Here is a 12466-nt window from a genome sequence, read left to right as displayed (position 1 = left end):
ATCTTGGTTGCTGCTCCATTCCTTAATGATCAAAGCACATCTTGAGTAATTATCAACTACCTAACGTAGTTAACTATCCAATGTAATACGTAGTTATTTGTAATAGGAAGAGCCTGTAATAGATGTCAGAAAATTCCCTTCTATTTCTACATTCCTAGCATGTACAATGCTATTTCCTTTGTGATTCTGCTTCCTGTTTGCAGTAAGAAACATAAAACTGATTTTCCCTAGAGAAAGGGAAATGCAACTGAACCTGCAAAGGTACCAGGCAATGACATAGAAAGTCAGCTACCCATGGCCAACTACATTAAATAGTCTCCTTATTGCTCACTAAAATCAATGAGAATTTTTCTGTTAATTTAAGATTTCAGCTTTTCACTTTGTATTATATGAATATATTAGATATTCAAATTACTAATAAAGTAGCCTAATTTTATTTTTTCCATACTACAGATAGAACACTGACCTAAGGGGAAAAAAAACAGTTATTACTACATAGTAAATGGGGTGGATAGTGTTTTAAGATATCATCAGTGTGGATCCTATGAGGGGCAATGCATCACATAACCATGAAGACCACAGTTAAGTCTACAAAAGAAAAAGATTAATTCAATCACAGATCAGAAGACTATGTCTGATTATTACAGTGGCCATATTATTTTATATATTCGTTACCACTGTCTATAATCAACCCTTGGAGCCTACAATCTTACCCTTGGGAACAGGGGGGAAGACACAGGCTAAGGTGTAGCAAGCACCACAGTCCTCTCATTTGGAAGTGTCAAATCACACAAGGATGCCCTCTGATCTTGCAAAAAACTACCAGATTTTTCATGTTCTTTCCTTCTCTGAGGACCCTTTATCTTTGGGAAAAAACACACTGCAGGCTGTATAAACTGTCCCAACTACATGCAGTCCATTCTTTAAAGTATGTTCTACATAACCATATAAAACAATTAGACAATAGCACCAGTCTTACCAGATTATCAAGCATTCGCATGAGAGCCTCAAATTCCTGTTCGCCAATCTGCCACTTTGGGTGGGACACAGTACCCTCACCTGCTGGAGACTCAGGGGAACGAGATTTGGCTTTGTACTTCCCAGGATCTAGAAGCACCAAGTTGTCAGGTCCACCTGCACTGGCCAGTGTACGTACCTTAAAAACAATAAAGTCATCTTTCAGTTTCTTGGGGGGCTGGGGAATGACATCAGCAAAATAAATCTAATTGTTTTAAAACATAAATAAATTAACAGACTTGTATAAAAGTCATCTTAAGGCTTTGAAAATACCTCTTTTTTACCAGACATATATCAAATTGATTCCTTTGCACTATTTGAACACTGCTGGTTAAATCAACATTTGGGATATTCTCAGATAATAGAATGATTTCACAATCACCACATTAGTTTAGATCAAGAGTTTAACCAGTAAAGTGCAGATCTCTTAGTCTATTGAAGGTTAATATAGCAGACTGTATTCTTACATAACATGCTGAAATGCTTACTTGAATCTCACAGGCAAGCACTAGGTTATGAATATAGTAGAAAGCCTCTTCAACAGTTTCTCCAACTGATACTAAGCCATGGTTTCTGAGAATAAGGACCTAGAGAGATATTGCAAAAAAAGTTAACAGCAGTAAGGGAGGTATTTTCTTGCTCTTGATTAAAGAACCTACCTCCCATACCCCACTAAACATACATTTATTTCATTCTAGATGTAAATACTGACCTTGCTTTTTGGCCCCAAATTTTTCTGAATAACCACCTTTTCTTCATCATCCACTAAGATACCATGGTAGTCATGATAAGCTACTTCCCCTAGAGAAAGTGCTTCAGGTGAAATTGGCAAGAGGCCACACTTCATTGCAGACACCTGAGAAATAGTAAAACAGCTAGCTCAATTTCTTGCAACAGCAAAAAAAATAGAAAAAATATAATAGTGGTAAGAATTATAATAAAACCCATAATGTAATACATACATACATGCACAGTGGTCTTGTACTCCATCCCTAAGGTCTCTATTTTTCACAACTTTTGGATTGAATACAGAAGTCACACTGATCTTGGGTCTGATTCAGTATGGCTGCTTGTACATGACACCAACACTAATGTGAAAAGACTCAGAAAAAAATCCTAACAAACCCCAAAATCAACTACATCCTTCATTCCTTTCACTCCAGTGATTTTTATTTTTACTTTTCCCTCAAAAAAAAAAAAAAAAAAGAAGCTTAGTTATAAGCATTGACATGAATAACTTCACAGCACTGAAGGTGAAGTTAAGGAACATTTTTAAAGGCTGCTCTATAATTAATAATTTTAGGAATCTGTTCATTTATCTTTAAAATGGTTGTATGGCTGCTGTTAATCAGTGAAAAAAATAAATTAAAAAAAATAAAATCAGAATGTGAACTTTGAAATAGGTGACTCTCTCAAGAAATTCCAAACAGGTAAAACTGACTTGCAACCAGTTGTTCTAACAAGAAGTATTGGAAAAGTTGCAAATATTTAAGTAACCTTGATAAATTGTGCTTTACAAAACCAACAAAATATGCTAAAGGTCTCATAACTCCCTGTTGAAAGATATGGTTATTTTTTATAAAGGACAGACAAGCATGAAATATGCATTTTCCAATTATAAAGCTCACTTTACTGTTTGACCACTCATGTAACAACCAAATAAGGAGCATCTGATTGATTCAAACAGAACCACATACTTGAAGGCAGACTTAAAGGCTCTGTGCACTTCAAAAAGCAACCAAGCCTATGATTCAGGGGACCCACCTATTTTCCAGTTGGGTGGGGTGGGAACAGGAGAGATGAGGAACTGAAAAGTGTGCTTACCGCTGCCCCTGCTGGAGTGTGAATATGAACAATGCACTTGACATCAGGTCGAGCTGCGTAAATTGCAGAGTGCAAAGTGAAACCAGCTTGGTTTACTCCCAAGTTAGTGCTTCCACGATCAACTACATCTCCCTGGATGTTGATTTTAACCTGGGAACAAAAAGAATTAGTCTCATAAATGAATCAAGCCTGCCAAAATCCTAACTTGATTCAGCATTTACCACTAAAGCTTTAAAATAATTTTTCTTTTAGTATTATATTTTACCCAGTGTCAAAACGTGCAGGATAAGGCTGTAGGCAGGTGAGCAGATAAAGCTTGAGGTTAAGTTTAATGAAGAAGACATCAGGAACAACGAGGCATGACACAAGAAATCACTGCATGTAACAGGTAACAGTGTGAGAAGCTGACAGAAGTTACCAACAGCATTGTGACAAACGGCTGCACTTCAGAGAGATTCAGAGGATTCATATAAGAAACTTCCAAACTTTACAGATACCTGAAGAGGAGTATTGGGACCTTTTGGGGGAATAGGTTCTTGAAAGACAAGCACCATACCACTGATAACCATGTAAGACTGAGATTGCCCAGGTAATAATATTATAAATACCAAATTTGGATATGGATGTAGCAAAACTGGAATAAAAGGGAAACAGCGATTATGCATGGGTTGTTTATTCAGAAGAGAATAAGATGAGAGAAAATGGAGTTTCAAGGTGGAGAATGGAAGAACAAACATGGGAGACATGGAGAGTACAGGGCAAGAGAGGGCCAGTCTTGTAAGCAGGCTGCTGGTCAGCACGCTCATCTGGCTCAGCTATGTGCCTTAGTCTTATTAAATCCTGCTTCTAGCCATTTTCTGTGTGAATATGCTCTCTACTCTGTGTGTGTGTGCATTTAGCTACCTTCATGCAGTCTTTGTTCTCACAGTACTTATATTACAGATAAAAGCAGAACATCTTAAAAAAATCCAATATAATACCCCAAGAGCATGGTCCTTGCCCTCTTCAACAAGTCTTGTAGGAACAAGAAAGGGCAGGTCTCTGTTCTCTCAATTGCTTTTCCTATAGCTTTCTCAATTAAAATTTTACGATAGTTATGGTGGAATTACGTATGACAGAGGCAACTTTACAGATAGCTGAGAGGGTGTCCTCGGACCTTAAGGTGTCTAGAGTGACACAAGTCTGAAATGTTCCTACTCTGCACATACCTACCTCACCTCTCTGCTAGATGTTACTTACCTTACAGTACCCGGGTGGAAAGAAGAACGTGAAAGTTTCTATTTTGTTTCAATGCAAGAAAATCATCCACATTAACTCAAGCTGCCTTCAGCAGCACAGACTGTACTGAAGAGAAATACTTTACAAAGTGCTTTCCACTGGCTAGCACTTAAGGGAGCTGTGTCTTCAACTGCAGCTATTAGATCTCATAAAACATAATTTATTTACACCCTCGGCTACTTACATCATTAAAGGAGGGCAACTAAATCAGACATCTGACACAATGTCTTGAAACTGTTTGCATCACTTATGTCTGAAACACATACTGTTTCCCTCGACAAGTCTGACTCAACAGCTTTCAAGAGCATGATGTGATCAGCCACTCAAATGACCTGGTTCCCCTTCGCAGCTAGATCAACTGGAGGACACCTGGTGGTGAACATGTGCAAGGAAACCTCTCTCGGAAATACTTCAGTTGTACCAAAACAAAACATATTCAGCAGAACTATTCTAAACACATAACACAGTAAAATATTCCCTAGGACAGAATTTAAACAGTGACAGATACACAGACAAGAGAAGGTTCAAATATTCATATTTTACATCTGTGAAAAACAGTAACTGCTTACCAGACTAGATGCAGTAACTTCACTATAGAGGAGTCCAAAAGGTACAATAAGGAAGTGCTCCTGCTCAGAATTTACTCTGGCCTATAGATAAAACAAGAACAGAAGTTATTAAGAATATTTTATTAAAGCATACAAGAAGAAACAAAACCATGAAAGTTACTTTCATTATGAATTTTCCATATCCCCAAGATGTAGCTATGTTATGCATCCTTGTATCTTCTATTATTCGCAATACATACAAACATAGATTGTATAAATACATACATAGTATAAATACACACATAGTATAAATACACACAGTATAAATACACACATAGTATAAATACACACATACCTTGATACAGTTCTACTTCAGGGAGCAAAGTTTCTAAAATAAGTCGTTGATCAGCCATCCAAAAGCTTCAAGTTCAAATCTATTTTCCTTTACAAGCACCTGGTGACTTGCTATACAGCACCAACCTCACAGTAAAGAATTTCCTCCTAATGTCTAACCTAAATCTCCCCTCTTCCAGTTTTGATCCATTACCCCTTGTTTTTTCACTACAAGCCCTTGCAAAAAGTCCCTCCCCTGCTCCATGTCCTTCTTAAGTTAGGGGCTCCAGAAGTGGACACAGCACTGCATGTGGGCTCTCACGAGAGCAGAGTAAAGGGGGAGAATCACCTCCATGGCCCTGCTGGCCATGCTTCTTTTGATACAGCCCAGGACATGATTGGCTTCTGGGCTGACAGTTCATGTTGCCAGCTCATGTTGAGCTTCTCATCCACCATCACTCCTAAGTCCTTCTCCACCAGACTGTTTTTGATCCATTCTCCACCCAGCCTGTATTTGTGCTTGGGATTGCCCTGACCCAGGTGCAGAACCTTGCCCTTAGCCTTGTTGAACTTCATGCAGTTTGCATGGGCCCACCTCTCAAGCCTGTCAAGGTCCCTCTGGATGGCATCTCTCCCTTCCAGGGTGTCAATCTCACCACACATTTTCGTGTCATCAGCAAACTTCCTGGGGTGCTCTCACTGCCACTGTCCATGTTGCCGACAAAGACGTGAAGTAGCATCAGTCCCAGTACCAACCCTTGGGGAACACCACTCATCACTGGTCTTCCTCTGGACATTGATCACAATGCGACCACCCAGCCAGTTCCTTACCCAGTGAGTGGTCCATCCATCCAATCCGTACTGTTCTAGTTTTGATACCAGGATGCCATGTGGGACAGCACTGAAGGTTTTGCACAGGTCCATGTAGATGACATCAGTTGCTCTTCCTTCGTTCACCAATGCCGTGACCCCATTGCTGAAGGCCACCAAATAAGTCAGGCAGGATTTACCCTTGGTGAAGCTGTTGGCTGTCAGTCACCCCTTTGCTTTCCATATGCCTTAGCCAAAATTTCAGAAGGATCTGCTCCATGATCTTGCTGGGCACAGAGGTGAGACTGACTGATCTATAGTTCCTTGGGTCTTCCTTTCTCCACTTCTTGAAAATGGGGATTCTGCTACCACTTTTCCAGTCAGTGGGAATTTCTCCAGACTGCCAAGACTTTGCAGAGGCTTTGCAACTTCATCTACCAGTTTGTTCAGGAGCCATGGATGAATCCCAAGTCCCATGGACTTGTGCTCCTTCAGATGATCACAAACCTGCTCTTCTCCTAACAGTGGGGAGATCTTCCTTTTCACAATCCATGCCTCTGCCTTCTCTAACTTGGATAGTGTGATCAGAGCCTTTGCTGGTGAAGACTGAGGCAAAGTAGTCATTGAGTATCCCAGCCTTCCCTATGTCCTGCATGAAAAAGCAGGGCTCGTCCGGGAGTTGAACCCGGGACCTCTCGCACCCTAAGCGAGAATCATACCCCTAGACCAACGAGCCAGGGTGCTAGCAGGCACCCAGGGTTGTCACAAAGGTACTTATGAGTCACCTAAGTATTTCCATTACATAGAAGTGTAAAAGATGCAGAATATCTTTTGCTTATCTATGCAAGAACAGGCATTATCCAAAATGCCCTAAAAGCTAATAAGAAAGCTCAAGCACAAGATAAACACAGCAAGACTCATAAACCACCTTACTTCAGGTTTAGATCCAATTAACAGCTCATACCCTCAAAGCAAACCAAGACTTGGCGAATGATGTGAACCTTCTGTAAACCTGTGATCTCTAATTCTGCCTAGCCCTGGAGGCATCCAAGTTTACTCTACATTATTGTACTTGACATACAAGCTCTCAATGCTCTGTAACTCTGCATCAGGACTACACCAGTCTAAACAATTCCGCAAAGAGCGGCTGACAGTGATTGATAAAAATTCAGAAAAGCAAAAATACTCCACACGATTCTCCGATATGCCCAGATCGTCATACGCACTTGCATCCTCACAATTCCTTCCTCTTGTAACACACAAGCTCATTCCTCTCACAGAAGGCTACTGTATCTTTCTCTTTGGTTAAGTGAATTGACAGCTTTTAAATTGAATGCCATCAACCAGTATTAGAGCTTACAAAAAACCTGGGGTTAAACTCTAGTTCTGAATGAAGTGGCAGGAATTCACCACATTCCAAAGTAGTGCCTTACCACAGTACTACTTCATGTATCAGTGTATGGAACAAAGACTATTTTGTAAACTGTAACTATAACAACCTTATTCTAGATCAGCTTCTGAAGGTAAATTGTAAGTCACCTTTCAGAATGCTGTTGACTGCAGGAGTTTATAAAAGATGGGTGAACTAAAACTTGTGATTGCTAGTGGCAAGCCACGGACCAAGAGCTTTTCAGTGCCACTTTGCCCCTCAAAACTGTCTAAAACACTTTGAGAATCTCATACTCCAAGCGCTACGGCTGTTGATACCTCAACTGGTATCATAACCTAACCTTCCTGTGCTTCCCCCCAGCAACAGAAAGCAAACCTATGGCATTCCATCATCCACATGCCCTTCCCTAGCCATGCCTCTCTTCATTACATTTACCTATTTACCTAAACACAAACATTCCCAGGGCTGAACTTTACTCCAGAAAGCCATCTCCAAGCCTGCTTGCCTAGTATTATTTTTACAGCATTAATGTTCCTTTTGTAAAATCAATTCTCCTGTCATATGAAAAATAAGGGGGTTGCACAGACCTGTTTACAAGAACCATTATCTTGGATATGTTCCCTTACTAAACGATCTCACCAACTTTGCCATGATCCTATGCCTAACCATATAATTGATCATCTACATCGGTTCACAAATAGCATATCTTGAAATCTCAAAAAGCAGAATAATAAAATCATCGCCTCATTCAGACTGCAACCAGAATAACTTCAAATACATAAAGGACAATCTCTACTATGTAGAAAAAAAAACAACTCAGCTCTGTTAGGAAAACAATTGACTGGGTTGCACGCCACAGCTGTGACTTTACTCATGAGACTCATGTTGATCATTCTTCTGGCATATAAAACGTCCTTGGTTTGATGTCCTTGTCATTATTTTCATGGATGCCAGTGATTACTCAGTAACAAGGAAAATTGTTGGCACACTGCATTAAGATTTGCTCATGTTCAGAAATATTATGGCTTCTTTTTCAAAAAGTTTGGCACCTTGAACGATAAAATCATCTGAATGACTAGCAAAAAGATATTTTAGTAGTTATCAAGAAAGCTAAGACATGACCTTGCAGAATAATACACAATTATTCAGAACATTTAAGATACTAATAGACTGAGTCAGGAATCTTAATTTCATCATAAGAACTTTCATGTACACTCTCTTAAGACTCTATTTGGGCTATGGTAGCTGACATCCAAGCTGTTCCAGTTCTCATTCTTGAGACACAATGACAAAAGCTCTTCACTGTTATGCTGCTTTCAATACCACTCTGCTACTCTTCCACACAAAGAGAAAATGACAGATGGGGGAGAGAAGTAATTCTCTTGTATGTGAAAACAATTGGTTCAGTTATCTGTTGATTACTCACTGTTATATGATTGTAAATAAGCTGAGACCAGCCAAAGAGATCTGCTAATCTGTAGAAAGCTGCCAATTTACATCGTAACAACTTCTCCCCTTTTTCATAAGCAATGGAGTCTGATCCTCTCAGATCATTCACTGGCGTCACCATGCCAAGACCTGAAAAGGAGGTATACAAAAAGCACACAAGGGGTTGCATTCAACATTAATTAAAGCCTAACAACATGCAACACTATTACAGTGTTGTTTTTAGTTTATATCAACATATCAACTTAAAGAATGGATAGCAAACTTTATTTAGTGTAATGTCACAATTTACATTACATGAATATAACAAGTCTTGGATAAGACCATTTATCTTCAGTAGATTCAGCATTCATTTCCTCCTTGAATAATCATTAGTGCTAAGGTGACAGTGTGTTCCTTAGCAAAATATTCTTTTCCTCTCTCAAACTAATGACTTCTAGCCAACAAAATTAATTGTTAATAGAAAAATGTGACCCCAAAGATTCCACTTTTTGAGATACACAATTTGGTATTTCTGAAAAGGAGAATTATACATCTAAAAAGATGCATACAAGTTCATTTAATTAGGAAACGTTAAGTACAAGCTAGAGAGAGGAGGATTATGGTAAATAATTACAAATACTCTAGTTCCAGTTCCAGTGCAATTAGAAACATGGCTAAAAGTAACTTTGATAAAGCAGTAACAGGCCATGTGACAGCCTAAACTACAGATTTGTTTTGGAGCACAGGCAAGGATTTATATTATCTTAACATAAAACCTGTGTGTATATGCATTTGCACACTTTGGCTTTTGTTTTCATTCTTGTTTTGCCTGTTGCTGTTTCTTGTCTATATAGCTTCACTTCACAGAAGAAAGCTGCAACCCATATTTCAATTGTAAAACTAATTAGTTTCTGAAGACCTTCACTGTTACTAAACTACTAACGAGCATTGCATTTTCCTGCAGACAAACCATGTGGTAAACACAAGTAATATTTAAATCTTCAAATTTTTTATTAGTGTTGACTTATCAGCCTTACTTTTCAATTAAGATACCATCATACTTGAAATAGCTTTTGAATTAAATTATATGCATGAATCACATTGCAAACCACATTTCAAAACTAAATCACTTCATTTTATGTATGCAGTGTTCCTGTGAGCAGAACAGGATAGCATTTGAACTTCACAGCACTGTTAATTTCATTCATACTGTCACTATTTAAAGACTTAAAACCAAAAGTCAACTATTATAAATTAAGGGCACTCACTCATGTTTAAAGCAGCCATTCCGCCCTGTGGTGCTGCCGGGTACACATTTGGTACATTTGTTGTCATGAAATCTGCAATCTGCTGTAAAGCCAATAAACCTGTTGGGTTCTTCCCCTTCTTAAACTGCTCCTGAATCATAGATTCCAGTTCTTCACAAAAAGCCTAGCAACAGGACATAGCATATTGTAAAGCATGTTCAGATGAACTTCAACCCTTCATACACAGCTTCATTTTAACACTTAGATGCACCTTCGGAAAAACATCTCAGGGCAGAACTACACCGTAGCGTTACGTGGAAACGTTGCTCCCTTGAGCGGCATACGAGTCAGTGATACAATGACGATACACTAATACAAGTCAATGATACAAGTCACTTAGTTTTTTGTGAATAGTTATTCCAGCGTTCTCCTTCAATTAGCACCAAAGACTGACTACACACTACAAATACAGATTTCTGGAAGAAGGAGCAGAAGGTACAATTGACTTGAACAAGAAATGTGAAAGGAAAAGTAGTAGAACCAGAAGAGAGAAAGAAAATTGGTAGTTGGGCTCACAAGGAACTGAAAGTCAAAAAGGCATCCACGAAGGAATAGCCCTTGAATTTTAAAAATATGTTTAAACAAACCGTTTGTTTTTTTCCTGCTTTTTCTTCTTTTCGGCTTTGGATTGTTTTGGTGGGGGGGTTTGTTTTAACTTTGAAAGAAAGAAAACAAGATATTTTTACTATTACTGATAACTGCTGCTTTTCACAAAAACACCGGAATTTGTACTGAAAAAGAAGTATTTCGGTCATTCATAGAATCATAGAATGGTTAAGGTTGGAAGGGATCCTAAAGATCACCAGGTTCCAACCTCCTCACCATGAGCAGGGACACCTCACACTAGACCAGGCTGCACAAAGCCTCATCCAACCTGGCCTTAAACACCTCCAGGGAGAGGGCTTCCAAAATCTCCTGATGTCTAACCTAGATCTTCCCTCTTTCAGTTTAAAACCATTATTGCTTGTCCTATCACTGCCCTCTCTGATGAAAAGCCCCTCCCCAGCTTTCCTGTAGGCTCCTTATAGGACACTGAGTGAATCTAAATAAAATCGGTTGATTTAACATAGAAATACCACTACATCCTTATTCTTAACTCATGTCATAAAATTTTTAGTATCTAAAGTTAGCCATCAGTTATTACAAAAGGAACAAATGTTTTGAGAGAAATTATTTTGTGTCCTTTCTCCTTGACAGAAACCTCTTTAGGATTAAATTTCAGTCATTCATCGTTTATTACTGTGCATCCTTTCAGAAAGAGATATATAAAAATATTTCATATGTCAGAATCGTGAATGAAAAATAGAACACAGGACAGACCTGCCTTGTGTAACCTACTCTTAGACAAGTTACTTATTTAAATTGTTTAAATGAATGCTAAACGTGAAACAAGTGAAAAAATGTCTGACGTGTACTAGATGGAGAATATGAACAAAAATTTCAATGATTACACAGAGAGTTCAGAAAGCAAGACACAGAAGCTTCTTCATGATTAGACAATAAAAATTCAACCAGATAATGTGAGGAAAACTTAGGCTACAATTAGGACAGTTTAGAAAAAAGCCCAACCAGAAAAAAAGACCAAATGGATCCAAGATACCACAAAGCTCTCCAATTCCATAGTGATATTAAATATATAAATAATTAATCACTTTAAAGATGAAGCATTTTATTTTCTTACTGGGCTTTGAAGGATCATGGAAACTCTCTTCTTCTGTTCCATCATGTTAAAATCCTGGCGAAGGTCAGGTGCCATATTCCTCTCCCTCAAATACTCTGGATTATTTTCATCAACTCGATCAAAATACCTCTCTTTATGAGGGGCCGTTGTTGGAGGTGGTGAAGTCACCACCCCCACACCAGAATCACCATTCATAGCACAGTTTTTAGGAACCTGTGAAGAGGGAGCAGAGAAGTGGAATAAATAAATCAAGGAAGGAAACATTTTAAAATTTCATATGTGTTTCTTGATTCAGGGTAACAGTTCAAACCCATCTGAAATTAGCATGGCTTCCCAAACACAGAAACTATGTTTGTGCAGCTGAATAGCAATATTTTAGAAGAGACAGAAAGATTTTAAAATGTAAGATTAGAAAAGCAGGATAACATGTATGCAAAGTCAAATATGCTACATACGTACATGCTATGCACAAAACTAATACAGAAGAACCCGTTTCAGCTGCTTCCAGTTCTTTAAGCTGTCTACACAGCTCAGTTTTTGGAAGCATGGAAGTCCCTCAAACCTTCTCATAGACAATGCTAGAGAAGGTCAAGACACATGAGGTCTAAACTCATGCTCATTAGTTTTGCTTTGATTCTTTTACTTAGAAAGTTGAAGCAGACATAATGGAAAGAGCATTGCATAAATTAGAATTTAAATAATTACAGAAAACAGGATATCACACATGTTCATTAATATGAAGACTCAACCCACCCAAACATGCTCAGACTGCAAACTCATTTCTGGAGCCCAACTCAGAACTACTGACTCTACAACCTGAGCTGTGCTTGTCACAAAGGTATTTATTTTA

The 12466-nt window shown here is 38.5% G+C and overlaps 1 protein-coding gene and 1 non-coding gene across 6 annotated transcripts in view; both read right to left on the bottom strand.

Moving 5' to 3' along the window:
- The window catches only part of ADD1 (adducin 1 (alpha)), a 33110-nt gene extending 21284 nt beyond the window's left edge, over nucleotides 1-11826 (bottom strand). For all 5 annotated transcript variants that reach the window (XM_010000260.1, XM_010000262.1, XM_010000263.1 and 2 more), the window contains exons 1-8: nucleotides 11617-11826; nucleotides 9897-10059; nucleotides 8627-8778; nucleotides 4689-4769; nucleotides 2842-2991; nucleotides 1730-1873; nucleotides 1506-1604; nucleotides 980-1156 (exon numbers count right to left, since the gene is read on the bottom strand). In XM_010000260.1, coding sequence (XP_009998562.1) covers nucleotides 980-1156; nucleotides 1506-1604; nucleotides 1730-1873; nucleotides 2842-2991; nucleotides 4689-4769; nucleotides 8627-8778; nucleotides 9897-10059; nucleotides 11617-11811 — 1161 coding nt within the window. In that variant the 5' untranslated portion in view covers nucleotides 11812-11826. The remainder of the gene's footprint in view (nucleotides 1-979; nucleotides 1157-1505; nucleotides 1605-1729; nucleotides 1874-2841; nucleotides 2992-4688; nucleotides 4770-8626; nucleotides 8779-9896; nucleotides 10060-11616) is intronic.
- Nucleotides 6475-6546, bottom strand: TRNAP-AGG. Its single transcript has one exon. It is a non-coding gene; the product is annotated as a tRNA-Pro (tRNA).
- Nucleotides 11827-12466: the final 640 nt, after the last annotated feature.

The sequence above is a fragment of the Chaetura pelagica genome, unplaced genomic scaffold (assembly GCF_000747805.2).
Source record: "Chaetura pelagica isolate M959 unplaced genomic scaffold, ChaPel_1.0 scaffold116, whole genome shotgun sequence".
Taxonomy (NCBI): Eukaryota; Metazoa; Chordata; class Aves; order Apodiformes; family Apodidae; genus Chaetura; species Chaetura pelagica.
This window is presented reverse-complemented; position numbering and strand designations above follow the sequence as displayed.